The following is a 24,757-nucleotide window of genomic DNA, read 5'->3' as shown; positions in this document are numbered from 1 at the left end:
GAAACATCCTCAAATCCTCTTCCTGGAGTAGGCCTTTCCATCTGACTCTCTCAGGCAGCAAGGGGGAGAATCAAAAGTTCTGAGTCTTTTTCTTAATAAACAGCTTAAAAATCAATACCTTAAAAGGCAAAACTTTTGGTCCCCTTCAATAGCTAACCAAATGGCTTGGCGCTAACCAAACTCGCCCTCCCGGAACAACAGTTTAACAACGGTGGAATGGGAAGCTTCTTCCTGGCGAGCATTCCCAGGGAAGCTCCACCACAGGCTGGGACTTGGGGGCGGGGGAGGCAGAGCAGCCTCCCGCCATCTCTGTGTGGGGCGGCCGCCCGCCCACGTGGTGCAGCTCCCACCATGTTTGTGCGGGGCCGTGCTTCCGCCCGCGCTGCAGTGGGGCACTCCGCAGTGGCTCCGCTGGCGATGGAGCGGTGGGCGCGCTCCCAGCTTGGGCTGTGGCTGCTGTTGCTACTCCTGTCCCCAGTGCCGGGCCGCCAGAAGGAGTCAGGTGGGCTCTGAGCGGGGCCGAGCCTGTCGCTGGGTCGGGCTCCGTCCAGAGGCGCTCTGCCGCCCCCCTCGCTCCCTGGTGCGACCCGCACCGGGTTGATGTGGCCGCTGTAACGCGGAGCTGGGCAGAGGGCACGGGGGAGGGGCTCCCTGGAGCGGAGAGTGAGTGCCTGGGTGTCGGGCGCTGCTGCTTCTGCCCAGGACCCTGGAGAGTAACCTATCCTCCGGTATTCGGAGTGATAGTGGGGTGGAAAGGGAATTCCCCTGTTCACCCATAGTGGGCATCTCCCGCGTTTGGCAACTCTGCACCTCCCTAAAACACATTGTGGGACAATTCGTGGTTGCCGCGTGTGTGTGTGTGTGTGTGCGCGCGTGTGTGTTCTTAGGCCATTGCCAGAAGAGATGAAGGGAAGGTTAATGTCTGTGGCTTTCAATTGATTCTCTTTATTGGACTCAATTTGATTAGTACAAGGTAGGAAAGTATGCCATTCACCTTCTAAGTGTCCGGCATTAAGCTTGGAAAATTTCCAATTTCTTGGACACCTGACAGCCGGAATAGAGGAGCAGACTTAACATGAGTGCTGGAGAGTTACAGAATGAATCTTTCCTGGCGTTCTTTTCTACGCGTGGGATGGGAAGGGGGTGTCTAAAACTTTTGGCCTTCTGTTGGTTCTGCGTGCCTGCGGCTAGCAAATAAGAATGCTCAGGGGTATTTTGTTAACCTTCATTTACTTCACTTTTTGAAGGTTCAAAATGGAAAGTATTTATTGACCAAATTAACAGATCTTTGGAGAATTATGAACCATGTTCAAGTCAAAACTGCAACTGCTACCATGGGTGAGTTCTTTGCTTTGTCTTTGAGAATTTAGTTCTCCTCACAGGAAGTCCTCTAAAATCCCCAAGGGACCTTGGTTGGAGTTGTCAAAGAGCCAAGTATATTTTGAAAGCAGACAGGTTTCCATTTGTAGGAGAAGCACTGGTGGCCTCAGCATCACCACTGACTCCCTGTGGGAATTAGCAAATGTGCTTGTCTGTTTTCCTCACTGGCCTGAAAGCTTCTTGAGGTCAAGTTCTATGTCTTATTCACTGATGTATCCCTGGTGCTAGCTATTATAATAGTAAATACTCAATAAATATTGTTGAAGGAATGAACATGTTTTTAAGTAAATCTAATCATACTTTTCCTGTTGGTTATTTTTAAATATGCAAATTAGGGTTGGAGTGTGGTATGGAAGACAGATTACTTCAAAAACAATAATCACGTTCTAGTCCCATATCTCCTACTAATCATCCCCATGGCAAGCCAGTTAACTTCTCTGGGTCTCAGATTCCCCATCAGCTAAATATCAGAGTCCTTTAGCGCCTCATTATGTTATTCCATGACTCCTCAGAGAGTTGACCTGATACTTATGATACTTATTGAAAACTTTCTATGTACTGAACTTTAAAAGGGATACAAAACAGTGTAATTTTTGGTTATTGCTGTTAGGCTGCTAGAGTATGGGGTGTGTGGGGGCCAGACAGACCAGACCGAGGGAATCAGACAGTGTCAGACTGCAAAGCATAAATCATACCTTCTGTGGGATTCAGCGAAGGGGAGGTGAGTGGGACTGCAGTGACTGGGAGGACACGGGGTGTGGCGTGAGTAGGAAAGGTGGACTATGCATCAGGCAAGGGAGGGGCAATCCAGATAGAGGGAGGAAGAAAAGAAATTGACTTTGCTTTTTCCTTTTCGGGGCTTTTTTGTTGCTGATGTTTTAGATTACCTATTGGTGCTTCTGAAGGGACAGGTACTCATTCCTGCTCCTGCTCTATTCTTTCCCTCAGCTTCTTGTGTTCTCTACTATTAAACCTAAACCAACAGAAAGGATGTAGGTGGAATGGTACCACTCTCTTGACCTGCTTTCCTTGATGATTTCCATTCTTTCCTAGTGTCATAGAAGAGGATCTGACTCCTTTCCGAGGAGGTATCTCAAGGAAGATGATGGCAGAGGTAGTCAGACGGAAGCTAGGAACTCACTATCAGATCATTAAGAATAGATTATACCGAGAAAATGACTGCATGTTTCCCTCAAGGTAAGAATTATGACGTAAATATATCTTCTGACCTTATTACATGTGGGCTTTCTTGATACTGTTCTTAGAGAGAAGCTGATTAAAGGGACCCACAAGCAAATGGCCTCCTCACATTTCAGAGGATTGCAAAATAATGACAAGCTCTTCTCTCCTGGGAATTTTTCTTGCCAACACCTGTCCTCCTTTTTCCTATATTAAAGCCTGTCTCCTCTCTCTTCCTGAGGCTTGGGCATATCACTGATTGTACTGGCTATAGCCCTGCCCTGTCTCATCCTTCCCAGGATAGAGTAGCCGCAGGACACAGGCTGATGAGACCTAGCAGGGGTGAGCTGGGCTGAAGGAAGAGGCGCATCGATTGAGTGTCTGTCAAGGGCTAAGTAGTCTGTCAAGGGCTAAGTATCGTTCTAGGTACCAAGTATTCGAAGAAAGCTGGTGGAAAGTCGAGAGTAACTTGGGCTGCAGATTATGCGGGCTACACTAGCCAGGACTTGAGGTGTGAGAGTTGAGGTAACAAATCAGTGGGCTGAGGCCTGGGAGCAAGTAGGGAGGGTCAAGCACTGAGCTTGGGTTTAGGCAGCATTATGTACAACAAATGATAAGCTCCTTTTTAGGAGTTTTTTTTTTTTTTAAGAAAACTCAGATCTTTATAGAATTATAAAGTACAAAACTCAGAGGGCATGACCTTGCCTTATCTAAGATCTTCTTTCTAAACAATATCTATATTGTCCTTAAAGGTAAAATAAGTGAACAATATTATAAAAAACATGCATCCATTTTGACATAAGGATTTATATATTTGTTCTTAATAACAACTTTATTACAAATTAATACTTTTTTTCTCAAAAATATATAAAAACAACAACAAAAATGAAAATAATAATACCTCACTACACTGAGGTAGATAATCACAGTTACCTTTTGGTTATCAAATGTCAAGGGAAAATAAGGTGGTAGTGGGGACGATCATTGAGATATTTTCAACAGACATTTGTTTCATTACGTGGGACAATAATAGAACCTTAAAAATTATGAGCATAGAGGAATTTTTACTTTCTACAAGTAAGAAAGAAAATACGACTATAGATATTATTGGACTTTGAAGCTTACCCAATATTTAACAGTTAGCTGAGCTATTTACAGATGACATTAAATACTTTCAAAGTTTCTGAAAGGCACATACCTCTTATTCCAGACCTCAGAGCATTTTGGTCAGGATCAGGAGCTTTTAGAAATATTCTTAAGGGAGCACAGGACCTTCTATTGACAATAAAATAGTCTATATTTCTAATACATGGAAAGTTCCTTATCCCAGCTACACACACAACTAAGGAAAACAGTTGCACAGAACAGAAATAGAATGAAATATTCAGATCAGTACTCTTAAATGAAATGGACACAGTTGTGTAATATCTCAGATTTCCATCTAGCCAACAATAATGTCTTTCTAGGTCTAGAAACTTTTATTTCACGCAGATTCAGAAACTTGTATGGCATTTTAAAAATTCAGTTCTGGGCAAAATGTAATATAAACTCAATTTTAAGGGTGAGCTGAGAGATTTTGCTGAGGAACCAAAGCACCATCTAATTAACACTGGAGGTGCATCCCTTCAGAGATGGAGAATAATGGCATTTTAAAAAAGAATACCTTTAGTGAGGTATGGTTGACATAAACTGCATACATTTAAAGTGTACAATTTGATGTAAATATACACCAAAATAATGAACATATCTGTCCCTCCCAAAAGTGTCCTTGTGCCTCTTTGCGTCCCTCTCTCCCACACCCCCCTTCCTCATCCCCCACCCTCTGTCTGCCCCACCCCCATTCTCAGGCATACACTGGTCTGCTTCCTCTCATTATAGATTATTTCCAAGAGTTTTATATAAATGGAATCATACAATATGTGAGAGAATGCTATTTTCAAAGCCAAAGGTGAAAGAAAATAAGTTTTAGCTGTTACATATAAAGGTACTGCAATAGTATATTTTTTAAAACTTTAAACTAGTTTTATTTTTTTAGTATCAAAGTAGTGTTACATGCACATGGTAAAATATTTGGATAACTCAGAAAGATGAACAATGAAAAGGAAGTTTCTCTACTCACTTAGACCCTCAGACTGCTACTCCCTGAGTCCCCCTCTCAAAAGACAGGTTTCTTGTATACCCTGCCAGACATAGTGTATGCATATACAATTATCTAGACTCATCAACAAATTAGAACATGCTATAGCTTAGGTTCTGCAACTTACTTTTCTTTTCCATATGACAGTAGATTTTGAAATTGTTCCTTAAGAGTACATAGAGAGCACCTATTTCATAGCTGCGTAATAATCCATTTAATGGATTTCCTGAGTCCTCTATCAGCGGACATTTAAATTATTCCTCAGCACTTCCCTTTGATTTCTGACTAACACAAACAGTGCAGCAGTAAACATCCTTGTGCATACACCTTTGAGGCTTTATGTAAATATACCTGCAGGTTGATCCCTAGAAGTGAAATTAATCAATTAATGTGTTTTTTAAATCTTCAGAAATAGAAGCAAATGGTTCTCCAAAGAGGTTATGCCTATTGACACTTTTACCAACTCGGAACACATGCTCAGAATAGACCTCACACCCTCACCAGCACTGTTACCTTGACTCTTTGATCTTTGCCAATCTGATTGGTGAAAACTGGCATCTACTTCATTAGGCTGTTTTCCTTTTTTTTTTTTTTTCATGGTGATACTTTATTTACTTATTTTTAATTGAAATATATTTGATATATAACATTGTATAAATTTAGGGTGTACAACATGTTAATTTGATACATTTACATATTATAATATGGTTGCCATCGTAGGATAATTAGCACCTCTATCACGTTACGTAATTATCCTTTCTTTTTAGTAGTTGGGATAATTAAGTTCTAGTTTCTTAGCAAGTTTGATGATTATAATGTATTACTGTTGTCTACATTCACTACACAATAGGTCTGTGAATATCGTTTCATTCAATGTCGTTTCATTATAACACTGATGTAGGTAGGAGTTAAGTTATATCAATTAAAATTAGCCCATGGTAAAATTGGTTTCGTTACACATCATTTTGCTTAATGTTGCAGAACCTTTCAACAATTAAGTGAGGACTTACTGTACTGTGCATTAGATCTCTAGGGCTTATTTACTACTCATAAGTTTGTACTCTTAAACAGCATCTGTGCTGTACCCCACCCCTGATCCCCTGGCAACCACCATTTTATTCTCTGTTTTTACAAGTTTGGCTTTTGAGCACTTCTTTATTATTAATACCATTCAGCATCTTTTCTTATGTTTATGGACCACTGATATTTTTTGCAGTTATCTCCCTCTGTGTAAATCAATGTTTTAAATCATTTGTTTCCATGCTGCCAGAAAATTTTGGTCAAGCCTTGGAATACTGTCACCAGTGTATATAGTGCTGGTCAGGACCCCAAAGGATGGGGCAGACGCTAAGCTGTCAGTGTATCCTCTATTTCTTCCCAGAAATCCCCTGAGGATTTCCCAGGAGTCCAGTCAGTATGCTATATTACAGTTTTCATGATTGTGTACATAACACTCTTTCTGGCTTGCAAAACTGATTTTGATAGTGTTCTGTATTTCAGGTTGAAGATAATGAAAGGTTTCCTATCTTTCCACATGAACTGTGAGACTTAATTATAGTGGAAATAAAACTAATGTCTTGTGACAAGCAAGCCTAAGGGACACAATTAGAAAATTAGCCTTTCCAGTTCTTATCAGAATTTTCCTCTTGCTTACTAATTAAAGTATTCCATATAGGGGAAATAAAGGAACTGGGGATGAATAGAAAATTGGTGGTAGGAGTTGCAATAGTACTATCTTCAACTTTTGATGATCCAGTTGGAAATGTTTATTTAGTATTGGAAGCTGAAGCAGTGTAGCTAGAAAAGATAACTTGCACAATATCAAAGGGTGGAGCTGTCCTTTTAGGAGCATTGTTTTTTGAGGCTTTGCAGTAGGCCGATGATCTGCATACTGGCTTGTCTTACTTTACTATTAAATTTTTTTTAGTTTCAGGTGTACAAAACAACATAATGATTAGAAATTTACACCCCTCACAAAGTGATAACGCCACCAAGTCTACTACCCATCCAACATCATACATAGCTATTCCAGGGGGCTTGTCTTACTTTAAAAGTGTACATGGGACCCTACCTTGTCCTTCAGCAGGTACTAGGTGAGTGCTCTGGTGAATCTGTGGTATTTCTGGTTGACAGGTGTAGTGGTGTTGAACACTTTATTTTGGAAGTTATCGGACACCTCCCTGACATGGAGATGGTGATCAATGTACGAGATTATCCTCAGGTTCCTAAGTGGATGGAGCCTGCCATTCCAGTCTTCTCCTTCAGTAAGGTAAGTACAGGAAGAACCATATGAGGGGATGCAAGGTGGTCCTCTGGGGTATGAGCAGATGATTGTCCTGTGACGGAGTCTAGTGGGTGATGGTGAGGATGAGGCCCGAGATCCAGGAATGAGCCTGTGTTCCTGTTAACTTCACAGAACTTGAGCTAGAAGACTGAGGAAATGGGGATGAGGACCTGTAAGTAATGTGAGGTTGCTTAAGTGTCTACAGGGCTGAGGACGGAGGGTGAGGAATGAGAGAGGCCTGCGGAGCCTATAGGACGTTGGAGGTGGGGTTCTGAGATCCTTTGGAGAGAGAGACCCAAGGAAGCTCATGGGCTTGGGATTAGGGAACACCTTCAAAAATATTTGTTGAGCTCCTACAATCTCTACGTCAGTCACAGTATTGGGTATCATCTAGCCTATCTGTCAGCATGGCTAACAGTGAAATCAAAGGTGTTAGATAACTCCACACAGTTTGTGCCCAAGCAGCACATTGAGGGGATAGGCCTGGGATATCCAAGAGGGATTCGTGAGGGAGTGATCTTTGGGCCCAGTTATGCAGACATACGAGTACTAGGACACACCTGTGGGCTTGGCGAATTTAGGACAATTAATAACTTGCCAGTACCCAGGTTCTTGTAAGTGGTGTATTGGCAGGGATGGGCCTTGGTTCCCTAGAGACTAGGTATGAGCACATTTGGGGGCGGGGACCAGGGAGGCTAGAAGAGAGTGGATGGAAGGCGCTATGGGCAAGAGTGGGTTTAGGAAACCCCTATAGACTTTGAGAACAGGAACGTCATCTCTGATTTGGTTTTTCCAAAGCAGAGGGACCTTTTATCCCCCCTTTTTCTTTATCACAGTTTACTTTCTCTCTAGACTTGTTTATTTCCTGTATTGCAAGTGGGCCGAGGCTACATTTGTGTTGCATTTACCATGGTTTAGCCTCATTTCTCAAAAATGCTTGGTCCCGTTGTTTGTCATGAAACCCTTCCAGAAGAACAGATAGAGGCTCCCATGTAAGTCAGTAAGGACTTTGTTCGTTATTTATCTGTTGTTTCTGTGGATAATAAAGTATGACCATCAGTATACTTACTTTCTTTTCATCCTTACTTTCCTCTTTTTTTTTTTTTAACCAGGAACTCTTAGTTTCCAAAGGAGGCACTTTAGTCTGTCAACTTTATAGTAATTGTGCAGCTTCTATTGAGCAGCTGTAATGTCTGAGCTGCTTGATAAATCGCAAACCATTTTTTAAGTATTTGAGAGAAGGCAGATAGTATATTGCATGTGTAATTCCAATGGAAGAAACAGAATTAGAGGTTTATAAGTGGCCAGGGTTTAAACAGAAGTAACCATAAGAAGAGAACAAATGGTTTCAAACTTTTTTCAAAAGATGTGGGATAACACCCCTTCCCCTCATTCTGCCCATCTACACTTTTGACGCTGATCAATGAATAATTAAGAAGTTATCGACCAATCAATGTGCGCTCAATAGTGCCACAGTGTTAGGTAGTACTAACACCTACTGTGTGTCACACGCTGTTCTAAGCTTTTTACGGGTATAACTCATTAATATTCAAAATAAATCTATTATATAAATAGTATTATTGATATTATTATTTCTCCCATTATAAAGGTAGGGAAGCTGAGGCATAGAAAGATTAAGTAACTTGCCTAGCACTGGAAAGAGGTGGAGTCAGCATTCAAATTCAGATGTTCTGTCTCAAGAGCCCACACTCTTGACCATTTCTCTGTAGTTCTAATTCACTAAAGACTCATTTAGGAAATAACCAAAAAGTGGTAAGACACACCAAGCATAATAGCAGTTCAAAGATGAGAGAGCTATGTGATCTTTCAGAATTGGATATATTATTTCCTTAAACTGAATACCCTAACAGTGTATGTCCTCTAGAGAAACAGAACTTTGGGGAACTGGAAAAGTTAACCGTCAATGCGATTTCAAATTCTGAGATTTAGTGAACCCATGAATTTTATCCCATGGTCATTTTTGCCTTTTAATGTCTAGAGTCTAGACTTTGAAGACTAGGGAAGATATATCTTTGGCAATGTGACACTAGGGTAAGGCCTTTGTCCAGATCCTGTGGTATGAAGACAGTTTGCTACTTCTCCCTCTGTTCTGAGACTGATTTAGAACAATCTTTTGTTTCTGTTGAAGACATCAGAGTACCATGATATCATGTATCCTGCTTGGACATTTTGGGAAGGGGGACCTGCTGTTTGGCCAATTTATCCTACGGGTCTTGGACGGTGGGACCTCTTCAGAGAAGATCTATTAAGGTAAGTCCCTTAAACAGGTTTTATTTGTTCCTCTTTGTGGATCTTCTTGAAATAAACAGTTGAGTATAAACAATTATTTCCTTTAAAATGACTAACTTTAGGTCAAAAGTAAAAGACAAAACCACTATTTATAGCATAAACAACTTTGTATGTGTATAAAAATATTGATATATCCATAGGAAAAGAGCAGAAGAACCTACCCTAAAGTATCAGCAGTGCCTCTTTTCTTCTTTAATTTTTTTCTATGCTTTTAAGATTCTCTGAATAAGAGTGAATTACTTTCATAATTAGAAAAAAAAATTAATGACTGTCTTGTGGGGTAGGATAGACTATCACTTGGAGGAACATAAATATCCTTTATAATTCAGAGCTTTAGGTGGGGATGGGGTGGCATAAATGTCCCATATGTATCTCTGGGACAGGCTTACTCCAGATTCTCTCTGATACATGACTGAGACATGCCTTGGCCTGTTGACTCCATCCTGCCATCACTTCAGAATTTAGATTGTCCAGGTCATCCAAGCTGCAGATGGTTCTTATCTAGCTACATTTTACATTAATGATTTAAACAACATTGGCACTTATTAGCAAACTTCTAGAAACACAGACTATACAGGTCTTCTCTCAGGTATAGGGGAAGCAATAATTTAATTCAACTTTATTTCCACAAAATTCTATCATCTACTAAGCGTAGCTGGAGACTCAAAGGGGATGAGTGAATGTCCCTTCCCTTGAGAAACGTGTGGGGTCACAGTCCTCAGCAACAGTTAGAGCACTTTGGGTTAAAAAAAAAAAAAGTCTATTATTCAATATGTATAATTTGAAAATTATTTTTTAAGATAACTTGGTATCATACTTCATAGAACTGGAACTGGAAAATGTATTTGTCCAACTGCTTATTTCAGGGATGAGTTAACCAAGGCCCAGATGGGTTTAGTGACTTGATCAAGTTCAGGAACCAATCTAGACCTGGAGTTCAGGTTTCTGAGTGCATTATGCTCTCCACTTTACCAGTTAATGATACTCATGTTCTCAAGACATCGAGGCCATCATTTCTTATTTATCTTTTAATTTTGAACATAATTTTGAGAAAGGGAAAAGTAAAATAGTCTTTACCATTTTTTCTCCAAATTATTCTTGGACTTCATTTTCTAATCCTTTTGTTTCAGGTATTTGTAGATACCCTTTTCTCACCTTTTGTAGCTCTTTTTCCAACTGCTATACATCTACTTTTAAAAAAAATCTTTAAAGACAACGTTTTTTCTGATTATGAAACCTATACATGCTTATAAAAATTTATAAACATGTCTAACCTAGGTAACTTTTTTCCCCACTTATCAGTGTGTCTTAAAAATCTTTTCATGTCAGTACATATGAAGCTACGTCATTATTTTTAACAGTTGCATGGTATTCTGTTGTGTGGATGATAACTTACTTCATTAGGTCTTTTGATGGACATTTACATTTAGACTGCATATGTGATACATGCATAAGTTGTTTTTTTCTGGGCTATTTGAGAGTATGTTCCATACCTTATGACCCTTTACTCCTTATTACTTTAGTTGTGTATTTTCTAAGATCAAGGGTGATCTCTTTTATAATCACACTGGAATTATCAAATTCAGTAAACAATATTGATACAACACTTAATTGTGTCAATAATATCCTATATAGTACTTCCCCTCCAGTATAGGATATAGTCCATAATCATGTTTTTCATGTAGTTGTCATGTCTCTTTAGTCTCCTTTAATCTGGAAGAGCTCTTCCATCTGACTTTCTCTTTCATGACATTGACATTTTGAAGAATACAGGCCGCTCTTTTATAGAACATTCTTTGGTTTGGTTTTGTCCATTTCCTCATGATCATATTCAGTTTATGCATTGCTGGTCTAAATACTGTACATACTTAAATAAGTGATTTTTCATTCATTCAACCCTCACTATGATGTTAATTTTGATCACCTAGTCAAGGTGTTATCCATTGCCTTCACTGTGTAGTTACTGTTTCCCTCCTTATAAACTAATAAGCAATTTATAGGGAGAGAGAATATGTTTTAAAAATCTAATCTTATATGAACTTTTTTTCTTTTGATACCTTCTCTTTATATTCTTCAGTTGAATTTCTTCATGACTATAGAATTGCAATTTCATTTTATTTTATTTTTAAAGATTTTATTGGGGACTTGGGGGAGGGGAACAGCGTTGGGGGATCGGGGAAGGGAACAAGTTGCTGTTCTTTTGTTCTTCAGTCTAGTTGTGGAGGACATTGCTTCACTGGCCCATGTTGGTATTATCATTGTGCTCTTCCCGGGTGAGGCAGTTGCTCACCAGCCATTAGACGGTCGCTCACAAAAGCTCACGCCCACTGCCGGCCAGCCCCACTGCAGCCTATGCCATTGCCGGAGACTCCCGGCAGCCCAGCTCCAGGTCGAGCTGTTGTTCACCATCTTAGCTGTCGAGGGTACAGCATCACTGGCCCATGTGGGATCCGAACCAGGGCCCTGCTGCTCAGAGCTGGCGTCCCAAGACAACTCTTAACCAACGTGCCACTTGGCCGGCCCTGCAATTTTATTTTTAAGAGCCTTCGACTCAGAATCTCCAGCTATATGATTTCGTTTCTTACCTTGAAACTTAAATAATCTGCATGTTTATCTGTCAGCATTGATAGTGGCCTGCCATTTTTCTATTTTTATACTCTTAGGAGTTTGTTCCTATTGACTTATTTTTTACTGTTCCTGTAGCTATAAAGATTTCACCTTCTACTGACAGGGTGGTGGGGAGAGGGTAATCAAAGAGGACCGGGGCAACACCAGACTGTGGTGCCCACTATTATTAGTGTGTTCCTGGAGAAAAAAAATCCTAATGTAGATCTTTTGAAGAGTGAGTAGATGAGTAGGAAGAATGAGGGAGAGAGAAAACAGAAATGATACATCGTTCAAATCTGTGTATATTAAACACAACTTTTCAAGGACCAAGGATATTTATACAATATGTCTCTGACTTATGAACATTTGAGTTGCGAACTTTCACAGATACGAATGGACCTTGCATTATGAACATTGGTAGATGCGAACAAATCGCGGAAGTAGCCCACGTGTCTGCTGGACATTGCAACAGTTGTGCTGCTGTGTGCTTACTGTACAGTGCGATAGTGTTCAGTAGCACAGTACTCAATCAGAGCCCAGGATGTCCAGAAGCAAGAGGAAAAGCAGTGGTGATGTGGAGAGGACTGCTAGGAAGTGTGAAATGTGTATAAGACTTACTTTGTTGGACTTACGAACGAATCCGACTTAAGAACGTTCTCCCGGAACGGAACTCGTTCGTAAGTTGGGGACTTACTGTACTAAAAATTTGAGTATAAATTGACACTATTTTTTGTTGGGTAGTTTGGCAATATATATCAAAATTTAAAGTGTGTAGATCCTTTGACCCAACCATTTCACTTCCAGAATTTATCCTGAGGAATTAATTATACAAGTGTGCAAAGATGTGAGTACAAGGATATGATTCACTACAGTGTTGTTTCTTAAAGCAAAAAGTTGGGAACTGCCTAAAAGCCCATCCATAAGAAATGAATTATGACATAGCTATCAGATGGAATACTGTGCATGAATGGAAAATGAAAGTAATATAGGGGGCCGGCCGAGTGGCATGATAGTTGAGAACTGGCTTGGGACTCCAGAGGGCCCCGGTTCGGATCCCACATGTGAGGGCCAGTGACACTGCCCTCTACAGCTGAGATGCTGAGCGGCAGCTCGGCCTGGAGCTGGGCTGCCGGGGGGTTGCCGGCGACGGCGCAGGCTGCAGCCCCTGTGGCAGTGGGTTGCCATGGGCTACCGTGTGTAGCCAGCAGCCAGCGTGAGCGGCCGTCCAGAGGCCGGCGACTGATCTGCCTCGCCAGGGAGGAGCGCAGTGATGGTGCCAGCTTGGGCCGGTGGGGCGGCGTCCTCCACAGCTGGACTGAGGAACAAGACGACAGCAGCTTGTCTGTTCCCCTTCCCCCAATTCCCCAATAAAAATCTTTAAAAAAAAATAAATAAAGTAATATAGGGCTTAAAAGCAGGGACTCTGGGTTCAAACCCTGGCTGTTAGCTGTGTGATTCTGGGCATATTGCTTAACCTCTCAAAGAGCCTCACCTGTAAAGTAAGTATAATAAAACCCACCTCATAAGATTGTGAGAACGAGTTAATACATGTATAAAGCACTTAGAACAGTGCCTGGAACATAGTAAGTGCTATATAGGTGTTGGCTCTTATCTGTAATAGATGTCCTTATAAGAATGTTACCTAACAGCATGTGTGGTATGATCTCTGTTATGTAGAAAAATGTTTCTCAGTTTTAAAACTATTGACATTTTGCTCTGGATCATTCTTTGTTGTAGGGAGCTGTCCTGTGCTTTGTAGGATGTTTAGCAACATCCCTTGGGCCTTTACCCACTACCAGTCAGTATTAATCCCCCAGTAGTGACAATCAAAAAATATCTGTAGACATGGCCAGATGTCCTCTGAGGGAGAGGGGCAAAATCACTTTCAGTTGAGAACCCTGATATGGAGAAATCGTTGGAAGGAAATTCTACACTGAAACGTTAAACTATTGAAAGTGGGTATCTGTGAGTAGGGAAATTAGATGATGATTTCTCTACTTTTTTAAAGTTTTTCCATTAGAATTTTATATAATGAATGTATATCATTCTTCCACTGGGAGAAAAAAACCCATAAAACAAAATACGTTGGGCTGGCTGAGTGGCGCGTTTGTTAGGAGTTGGCTTGGGAGCACCAGCTCTGAGCAGCAGGGCCCCGGTTCAGATCTCACATGAAGTCCAGTGATGCTATCCCTCACCAGCTAAGATGGTGAACAACAGCTCGACCTGGAGCTGGGCGGCGGTGAGTCGCTGGCAATGGTGTAGGCTGCAGTGGGGCTGCAGTGGGCTGCCGTGAGCTACTGTGAGTGGCCATCCAATGGCCGGCAAGCGACTACCTCACCTGGGAACAGCACAATGATAATACCAACATGGGTCAGTGAAGTGACGTCCTCCACAACTAGACTGAAGAACAAAAGGACAGCAACTTGTCTGTTCCCCTTCCCCGGTTCCCCAATACTGTTCCCCTCCCCCAATTCCCCAATTAAAATCTTTCAAAAAAAAAACAAACCCGCAGTACTGTAATGTTTATATTTTGGTGCGAGGGAATATAGGGCAGAGGCTGAGACAGTGCTGGCCTTGGACTAGAGAATCAGGTAAAGATGATCCAGCAAGAAAGGGCTAGAAGATAAGCCATGAAATATGGAGCAGTGCTTTCAGCTGAAAGAAATGAGTAATGTAACACTATATGTACCTGAAAAGTACTCGACCTAAAAAGTTTATACCCTAAGTCTCTCATTAAGGTAATATAGACCACCAATTCCCCATTAACGCCAATTCAAGGCCTCCCTCTCCTTTTTCAGAGGACGATGCTTCGGCGACTTCTGTGCAGGATTCCTATGACGAAAGTTAACAATGATCCATCTATGAGCTCGTAGTTTCAGCAAGTAAAGCTGGTGTGGGAATGAGTGGCAGGGACTTTGTCTTTATGGAGCGCTTAGTACAGTTTTGAGAAAACCAGGGTGTTTTGCAAAATCAGGTTAAATCTGATGATCCTCCTGCGTATCCAAAACATGCAGTCAGGGAATGATTTGTTTTGTTTTCTTACCGTCAGTTCAATTTCTGGTATTTTCTGCGGGTCTCTCTGCATGTTAATTTTATCAATAGCACTTTACTTAAAGTAGAGAAGAAAGGCTCGTTGTCTTAAATACTCACTGAATTAAATAGTCTAAACATGTCATGTAGTGTTTGGGAACATGTCTTTGAAAAATGTGTAGATATCACTGGCTAGCATCTCCAGAGGAATGAAGCAATAAAAAAAGAGAACATAATGTATTCTAGACTTTTTCTTTTGAATAGCCTGGCTCAGACTTATTTAAAAATGTAAAACTCTGAATTAATCTTCAGAAATGGTTAAAACACATCCTTATATAAGTTAAGAAAAAACATAAAAACTAATCAAACTCTATTTTTAGGTCAGCAGCACAGTGGCCATGGAAAAAGAAAAATTCCACAGCATATTTCCGAGGATCAAGGTGATTATATTTTCTGACATTTTAAATATATTTTTCCAGTTAATGTGTAAAATATAAGTAATTTTGAGGATGAAACAAACTCTACCTCAAAAAGAAAGCGAAAATAACTAAGAAAGAAATGTAGAATCACAGCGTTTTACACTAGAGAAGAACTCAAATTATTTGCCCCAATCGCTCTTTTTTTTTTAAAAAGCTTTTATTGGGGAATTGGGGAAAGGGAATAATGTTGGGGAATTGGGGGAAGGGAGCAGCCAAATTGTTGTCCTTTAATCTTAGTTATGGAGGATGCAACTAGATCAGTCCCAAGTTCAGTCGCCATCCAGCCGGCCATCAGCAGCTTGTGGCCGCTCAGCTCAAGGTACCATGTTCAATCATGGGAGTTGAACCAGCAACCTTATTGTTAGGAGCATGTGCTCTCACCAGCTGAACCTTTCTGCCACCTGCTGGCAGCTCAGCTTGGGTGCAGCTCACTGGCCCAAGTAGGAATCAAACCGGTAACCCTGTTGCTCAGAGCTCGTGCTCCTAACCAACTGAGCCACTCAGCCGACGCTGCCCAAATAACTCTTAATTGAACTAAAATTCAAAGAAGTAAAGTTCATCCAGTAATTCAACAGATGTTTACAGAGTGGCATGAGTGTGATGAGCATTGAATATGTAACGTTGAACAGAACAGATGAGTTGTCCTCTTGCCTAAGAGTTTAGTTTCCTAGGAGTATCTTATGCTCTAACCCAGTCACTCTGCTTGTTAATGGTAGAGCAGGAACCATCAACAGATTGCCTTTTTCATCAGACCGTGTGGCTGCCCAATAGTGGCAGAGAGTACAGAGTGAGACTGGTGAAAATGTAGAGGGAAGCAGGGAAGAAATAGAGGCAGAGGGAAAGGGAAAAGGCTGGGGAATGCCCCTTTCTGTGTTGTTCAGCTCTGTATCCCCAGTGCCAATGGCAATATCTGCCACATCAATACACAATAACTGTGTGTTGAACAGATGAATATAAAAGAGACAATAAAGAGAAGTGTTTTATAGTTTTCTTGATGAGTCCTTTTCAGAGATCCCACCTTCTATTTACATGGGCAGTGGATTTTAGAGTACAGATGGGCTGATCAGCCAGTGCTTACTGTAACTTACCAACTTCTCTGATCCTCAAACCTTGAGATCACAGATTCTTAACTTGGGATTCATGTGTGGACTTTATGGGTTTCAGGACTTCCTTGAAATTATAGGGGCATATGTGCATTTTTCTAGAGGAGGGGTCCACAGTTCTTATCAGATTCTTGGGGTGGGGGAGGGTCTATGATGCCTCAAACGTCAAGACCATCTGCTACTTGAACCATAGCTGGTACTTGTTCTCCATAGAGTCATCAGGTTTTTAAGCCTTTTAGTTTTCTTTTTAATTTAAATATTATACTGGACTTTACAGAGCATACATAACAAAGGTCATGTAGCTATTTTGGTGAGTGGTGATTACCTAGTCACACAGCTATAATGATCAGAACAACATAATCTTAAAGACTAGATACATGCAAAGAAGGGCCAAATACTCCCCACCCCTGAAGGGTAAAGTGGGGACAGCCCAGGACCACCTAGATGCTGCAATATTCAGTATTCCCCTCCTCTACTATTGAAGTAAACAATAAGTTGTCCATCTGTTTGTACCATCACTGTATTGGATCCAATTACTGCTTACCCTCCAAAAATAAGGGAGCATGGTGTAGGACACGTAATTTTATGTCATGTGTTTCTTTCATAGGACGAGTCCAGAACGAGATCCTCTCATTCTACTATCTCGGAAAAATCCAAAACTTGTTGACGCAGAGTACACCAAAAACCAGGCCTGGAAATCTATGAAAGTAATCACCAATCATCTGAATAGAAACTACAGCCGTAAACCTTTTCCCTCAGAACATTGCCACCTGGGTAGAATTTCAGATTGCGTTTCCTGTCAGTGGTGGGGTAAATGTAGAGAAAGTTCCATATAGTATTAGCATACATGTAAATTGTTCTTTTTCAAAGTCACATTGCTTTTCTGGCCCACAATCTCAGTAGTGTTTTATACTACTTTGAAGGTTTAAACCAGCGGTCGCCAACTTTTCATGTAAAGGGCCAGATGGTAAATATTTTAGGCTCTGTGAACCATGAGGCCTCTGTTATAGTTACTCAACTCTGCCATCGCAGTGTGAAAGCAGCCATAAACAATATGTAAACGTATGAGTGTGGCTGTGTTCTGATAAAAACATTCATGGCACTGAAATTTGAATGTCATGTCATTTTCACATGTCATAGAATATTCTTCTTTGGATTTTTTGCAACCATTTGAAAGGTTAAAATATTGTTAGTTTATGGGTTATATACAAAAACAAGCAGTGGGCTGGATTTTGTCTATGGACTGTAGATTGCCAAACCCTGGTTTGAGCGAGTGGTTCTCAACCCTGACTATACAATCCAACCAGAGAGTTTAAAAATGAATAAAATGAATCAGATTCTCTGGGAATGAAGTCCAGGCATCTACATTTGTTTTTGTTTTTTTAAAAGATTTTTATTGGGTAATTGGGGGATAGGAATAGCGCTGGGGAGTTGGGGGAAGAGGAACAGACAAGTTGCTGTCGTTTTGTTCTTCAGTCTAATTGTGGAGGACGTTGCTTCACTGGCCCAAGTTGGCATCATTATTGCGCTCTTCCTGGGCGAGGCAGATCAGTCGCCAGCTTCTGGATGGCCTCTCATGGGCGACTGCTGGCCGCTCACACTGGCTGCTGGCTACACACGATAGCACATGGCAACCCACTGCAGCAGGGGCTGCAGCCTACGCCGTCGCCGGCGACTCACGGCAGCCCAGCTCCAGGTTGAGCTGTTCAGCATCTTAGCTGTAGAGGGCAGTGTCACTGGCCCTCATATGTGGGATCCGAACCGGGGCCCTCTGGCGTCCCAAGCCAGCTCTTAACCATCCGCCACTCGGCCGGCCCCAGGCATTTACATTTGTTTAAAACTCCCCCAAGTGATTATAAGGTGAAGCCAGCAATGATTGGCTTCTTCAGTTTGGAGTGCATCTCTGTCCTCATAACTCGATGACTTCTTGCCTTATTCAAGAACGTTAAGCCTGAAATGTACTCATCTGAAATTTCCATGTTCCATATGGGATTGATATAAAAAAAATATTTTAAACTTCTTGTGGTAAAAACTAAGTGTATATTTGAAATGCACGTATGTATAATTTGATAGTTTCAATCAACCAGGAGCAAATGAAGTTTAAGAAACTTTGTTAAAAAATAAAAATATGAAAAAAATGTATCCATTCATAAGAGCATTTACAGTGGGAGACTGCAAAAGCAAAGAAGATTTGTTCTCCTGATCAAGAACTTTACCATCTGCTGAGGTGACTAGAATATGCATAGATGGGGGTCTCAAACTCAAGTGCCTCTGGGGCAACAGGCGTGAGCAGGAGAGCGTGCTAAAGGTCCACTCATCGCTGCCAAGGGAGATAGGAGCCTGGTTTACCAGATCGTCCTTTTTTTTTACAAGAAAAGTTGGAAATCTGGATTTTTGTAAGAAATATCCTACCAGCTATAAATGTTGGCAGTGGTTTGAATATTTCAAATACTTTACATGGTCAACAAAATTTGTGTGTGGGTTATACCTCTAAGCCCACTATCTACCACTTTACATAAAACGTGCTTCAGGCCATGACCTCTGAGTTCATAAGGCTTTAGAGGAGCTTAAACTCTAAAATCAGACAGAGCCAGGTTAAAACCCTAGTTCTACAACTTAGGGCCCCATGACCCTGCGCGAGTCTCCTATCATCTTGAAGCCTTGGCTTCTTCATCTATAAAATGGGGTAGTAATGCTTCCTGACTGTGTTTTTTATGAGACTTAAATGAGGTCATGTTAATGAAATATTTACCAATGCTTGCTGCACAATGGTCTTCCATAAATGCTACTACTGCTAACATTAATAACTTTCTTTCCACTTGAAGGATACCTTGGGAAAGCCAGCTGCTAAGGATGTCCATCTTGTGGATCACTGCAAATACAAGTAAGACTTCCTGGTTTCCCTATTGCTCTTGAAATAGCAATAGGGAACATTAATAGCAGGGTGAGAACTTTAATACCAGCACCCAGCTAGGGTTTATGAAACTCACTGTAATTCATTTAGCTGTCATTTACTGACAGCCTGCTGTGCACAAGGCTCTGGCCTGAGTTCAGTGGGAACTGCAGAAACAATGAAATATGGTCCCTGCTTCTATAAAACTTGTGTGCTAGTAATCAAAGTGATGGGATTCCCTCTCTCTACATCCCACTAGCCAACAGCTGAAGTTAGATGGAGTATTTACCAGGTTAATAAAACAGTTTAAGGTTCAACATGAATAAAGCATATGTGACTAAAATATATTTAAATGCTAGGACTAAGAATTAGATGAACAGGTAAAACCAGATCAGGAGGGGGAGCAGTGGGGAGGTTTAGAGAGATGAATGCTGATTACACTGTACAATGGGGACTACAGGACAGAAGCAACTTCTGGTCGGAAACAGGGGTGCATGCATGAGAAATGTTGGAAATAAAATGTTCTGAGATAGCTTTTTTCCAGGGGGTATTCTTTGAAGGCTGGGAACATGGGATGCCTTTGACCAGATGGGGTACCCTATGGGAAAAACAAGGCAGGGGGTGGGGCATGATGAGTTAGAGACATTAGGCCTTGAGTAGCTTGTAGGAAAGGGTGAGGTATCATTTCCATCTGAGCCTTGTGTCCTCTCTACCTAGCACCCAGCTCCTGGCCCTATCTAGCTCTGCCTGCAGAAAGTATCCTCCTTACCTCATCCTGACATTCCCAGGAATAACTTGTAGCCTTTGCTAACAGGAAGGAGTTTATGGAAACCACAGGGACATACTGATGTGTCCCTGAAAAATGAAAATGGAAAGAGAGGGGAGAGGGATCATATAAGGAGAGAAAAGAAGAGATTAAGGGAAACAAGGTCATATTTGTGGCGGCAGGCATATAATATCAAGGATGTTTTGCTCTTTCTTTTCCAGGTATCTGTTTAATTTTCGAGGTGTAGCTGCAAGTTTCCGGTTCAAACACCTCTTCCTGTGTGGTTCACTTGTTTTCCATGTTGGTGATGAGTGGCTGGAATTCTTCTATCCACAACTAAAGCCGTGGGTTCACTATATCCCAGTCAAAACAGATCTCTCCAATGTCCAGTAAGCCACTCCCTCTCAAGCAGAGTTTCTAATGACTCCCACAATCTACTTCTTAAGTCCCCAGCCATGTAAGGCATTTACTCCTGATGACTTTTTCCATGGAAAGCTTTTTTTTTCTTTTTAATTTTTCATTCACATAGATATTATTGCATTATTACCCAACTGGGCTATAAGTGGGATTTAATTTGAAACAGTACTGTTGGGCTGGTTCAAAATGTTAACATTTAGACAGTAAGCAGTGAAAAAGATCTAACCTCTTAAATACTAAAGATAGGTATATTGAATCTTATTATATTGTCAAAGGAACTTTCAGATACATCGTGAGAATTGACCACAGTGAAGCTGAGGCACGCTTCCTCTCATGATGGAAGCTAGGAAGAGGTAGGTAGGGCGAGAGGCCAGAAACACAAGGGGGCCAGAGCAGGAGATAGGAGGAAGATTTTCTTCTTCACTATTGATTTTTTTTTTTAAGTCAAGTACTTTTTTATTTTTATTTTTTTATTTTATTGGGGAATTAGGGGAGGGGAACAGCGCTGGGGAATCGGGGAAGGGGAACAGACAAGTTGCTGTCCTTTTGTTCTTTAATTTAGTTGTGGAGGACGTCGCTTTACTGCCCCATGTTGGTATTATCATTGCACTCTTCCTGGGTGAGGCAGACAGGTCGCCGGCCACTGGACGGTTGCTCACAGTGGCTCTTGGCAGTTAACGCCGGCTGCTGGCTGCTCACGGTAGCTTATGGCAGCCCACTGCAGCAGGGGCTGCAGCCTACGCTGTCGCCGGTGACTCACGGCAGCCCAGCTCCAGGTTGAGCTGTTGTTCACCATCTTAGCTGTAGAGGGCAGTGTCACTGGCCCTCATATGTGGGATCCGAACCGGGGCCCTGCTGCTCAGAGCCGGTGGCCCAAGCCAACTCTTAACCAACACTCCACTCGGCCAGCCCCACTATTGCTTTTTGATGTGTATCATTGAACTTTTCTCTATTTTCTCAAATACGTCCCCAAACTACAACAGGTTGCCTTTAACTTGTGTGGGGACTTTTTTTGTTGTTTATTTTGTTCCTCTGAAGACCCTGATATCTTTCTTTTAAAAAAGAAATAATCCACCATCCATATACCTAGAGATTAACCATAGACCTCAGTCTATGATCTTTCAGACTTAGTACTAATGAGCTTGGTCTATATTTCAGAGTCTAATAATTCTTTCCAATTTAGGGAGCTGTTGCAATTTGTAAAAGCAAATGATGACATAGCTCAAGGAATTGCTGAAAGGTAAGTTCTATTCATTTTTCCTTTTCCACTTTATCACCCCCGTTTTGCCCTAGCTAAAAGAATATGAATATTGTCACCATGGTGAAATCTGGATTTCATCCTTATTATATAGAGTTAGTCAGAATTAAACCTCCTCTGGGGGAAAAACACACATTCACACATGCCCCAAGCCCATCCTTTATAGAAATAGACTGAAATCTTTGAAGTAACTAAACAAGTACTTTTTCTGAGCATTGGCTGTTTACGTGTTTTTAAGAAAAAAGTTAAGTTCTGTTGCTAAGCACATATGTGTAGATATGATGGCTAGAGGGTTAGTTCTGAGGATCAAAAGAGTTCATTTATATAAAGTATTATGAACAGTGCTTGGCACAAGGTAAGCACTCAAATGTAAGCTATTAGTATTATTAAATGCTGTGCTTTAAATGTTCTTGTTAATATTGTCTCTAGGGGAAGCCAATTTATTATGAACCACTTGCAGATGGATGACATCACCTGTTACTGGGAGAACCTCTTGACTGAATACTCTAAATTTCTGTCCTATAATGTAACAAGAAGGAAAGGCTATGATCAGATTGTTCCCAAAAGTTTGAAAACTGAACTCTAATAGTCATCATTGGACCATAGTCCTCTCTATGGCAGCAGATCTCAGATATTCTGTGGTGGGAAGCTTACCATGAGTGTGGCATCTATATCTTGAATACTGTTATCAAGCCAAATATCTGGTTTTCCTTATCATGCTGCACCCAGAGCAACTCTCAAGAAAGATCCAAAATGTGTGTAATACAGATGAAGCAGCTGAACACTTTGGCTGAATAAGGACCAGAAATCATGAGATGTGGGTATTGAATTCGATTCTACCTTTCGTTTTCTTAGGACCAATCACAGCTTGTGCCTCAGATCATCTACATATATATGTCCATCACTGTGAAACTGACTGTGTCCATGGGATGATGTCTTTTGTCCCATTGTTTGGAGCAGAAAATCTATCATTTGGAACTAGTACGACTTACCACCGCAATTCTGCAGTTACTCTAGGCTTGATCTTTGTTGCTATATTTTAAAGTAGGAAGTCCTATAGGGCTTGTGAAAAATACTTGGGGGTCATTTCCTGAAAGGTCTAAGGAAGCAATAGTTGTGCCATGCAACGATGTAGTTTTCTTTTGTAAAAGCATAAACTCTTTGGTACTCAGGAGGTTTCTATAATGCCACATACAAAGGGGCCAGTTGCATGAGTAATTTTTGCAATTGAATCTCAAGTTCCCTTTTTGTGCCTTCGTGCCCTTCTTTTTATGGTCTTCAAAAAGAACCCCACAAAACCTCTTAATAAATTTAGGAGTAGTCTTCACTCTTTAAAGGAACTATGCTATGCGTAGAACAGCAACTCTTCACTGTTTGCACACCCTTAATATTTTTCCCCCTGTAACTAGCAGCAGTCCACGCTCTCAATGTCTTGCAAGGACCTCCTTTTCCTTTTTTGAAAAATACATGTGGATAGCGTAGTTTAATCGCTCGGGATGCTCTTGCTAACATAGTAAAAAACGAAGAAAAATTATTAGATTAAAGCTATTAGATAAAAATTGTTAAAGTTTGACGACTCAGAACCATCCTTGCCCCTTAAGCCCAACCTTTTCACAGAGAAATCAGTTTTTTCCCTTTGACTCCGAAGAACTGTTTGGTATAATTGGTTTCAAAATTAGTAAATGTGAGAATCAGTCACATAAAATTAGGATTTTATTCCATTTGTAAGAAATGTATTTGGCCTTTTAAACTCCCACAGAACTTTAAGCCTAAGGACCTTCTTAGAGGAGTTGAATATCCCTGGTAAGATCATTGCATGGAATTAGGCAGACAATTAAAGTTGAATTTTTGTTTTTGAGTATTAAAAATTAGTGGGAATGGTGTCCTTAGCTGCTATAAGTCTAGAAATAAGTAATCCGTATTTCTGAGTTATACTGTGGTTTTACCTTGTCAATATGAGGTCCTAGTAGATGTTACCATTCTCTCTGTATTTTAATTTTCCTCTCAACTAAACTAGGAACAAAATTCTCTGAGAGTTGGATTAGGAGTTGAAACTACGTTTCCCTGGTAGTTTCCCATTTTGCTTCAGGTTCCAGCTCAAGTATTACCTTCTCTCTGAAGCCTTTCTTCATTCTAGCAGTTAGGAGCAGTCATAATACTTTGCTTATGACTGTATTATATGACATCACATTGCACTGCAGTTATTTGACTATTTTTTTCTACTCTTCTGTGAACTTTTTGATGGGTGGGAATAATGTTTTACTATCTTGATGTCTCCATTATCTAGTATAGTGCCTCACACTGAGTAGAGACTAAAGTATTTTTGGAAGGATGGATGGTTGCATGGATAGGTGGATGGAGACAGTTGGCTTAACTGGATCCTATTTACAGATTGCCTAGCCTTTGGCTCCAAGGGGGACTGGACAAGACTAACAATTGGAACAATGCAAAATCTTATCTGCCCTTTGCAGAGTCAATAAGGGCATCTTTGTATTTAAATACAGCAGATGTTACTCAGATTTTTTATATTTACCTTTTACCTCAGTGTAGATGGTATGAGGATGGTGTGTAACAATATGTAAAATGTTATCTTTTTTAAAATAATTTTTATCCCCATAATTGTTGAAAGTTGTTTGTTGTTGTTAATACTAACTGGGTCTCAAACTTACTTTTCATCCTCAGAGAGCTAAAGGCCACACTTTTCTTCAAGGAAGGAGAATAATTTAGTTTATTTGAATGAACTGGAGTACTTGGATAACACAAGTACGTAATGCTTTTTATTTGGCCAGAATCAGCTGTGTGATAGCAGTATCCCACCTTATTCTACTGTGTTAGGCCAAGTTCTCCTAGTTGCTAAGAACAGAAACTGCTCCTTGCCAGATTAAGCAAAAGAACTTATTAGAAGTATATGAAG

General features: G+C 40.8%; 1 protein-coding gene across 1 annotated transcript; it reads left to right on the top strand.

Annotated features, from left to right (window-relative positions):
- The first annotated feature begins 334 nt into the window (after positions 1-334).
- POGLUT1 (protein O-glucosyltransferase 1) lies at positions 335-23,127 on the top strand. Its single transcript, XM_019653194.1, has 11 exons — positions 335-502; positions 1,248-1,338; positions 2,434-2,577; positions 6,830-6,965; positions 9,130-9,251; positions 15,308-15,367; positions 17,117-17,216; positions 19,335-19,393; positions 20,390-20,557; positions 21,769-21,825; positions 22,273-23,127. The coding sequence occupies exons 1-11, from the start codon at positions 352-354 to the stop codon at positions 22,427-22,429; spliced, it is 1,245 nt and encodes a 414-aa protein (XP_019508739.1). The 5' UTR covers positions 335-351; the 3' UTR covers positions 22,430-23,127.
- The last annotated feature ends 1,630 nt before the right edge of the window (positions 23,128-24,757 follow it).

This window comes from Hipposideros armiger, unplaced genomic scaffold (assembly GCF_001890085.2).
Source record: "Hipposideros armiger isolate ML-2016 unplaced genomic scaffold, ASM189008v1 scaffold_8, whole genome shotgun sequence".
NCBI classification, from domain to species: domain Eukaryota; kingdom Metazoa; phylum Chordata; class Mammalia; order Chiroptera; family Hipposideridae; genus Hipposideros; species Hipposideros armiger.
This window is presented reverse-complemented; position numbering and strand designations above follow the sequence as displayed.

What these genes read in the sequence shown, in the direction of transcription:
- POGLUT1 (XM_019653194.1), top strand. Translation starts at nt 352, where the DNA reads ATGTTTGTGCGGGGCCGTGCTTCCGCCCGCGCTGCAGTGGGGCACTCC. An exon ending in GCATATTTCCGAGGATCAAG is followed by an intron (nt 15,368 to 17,116) that starts GTGATTATATTT and finishes TTTCTTTCATAG; the next exon opens with GACGAGTCCAGAACGAGATC. An exon ending in GCTCAAGGAATTGCTGAAAG is followed by an intron (nt 21,826 to 22,272) that starts GTAAGTTCTATT and finishes TATTGTCTCTAG; the next exon opens with GGGAAGCCAATTTATTATGA.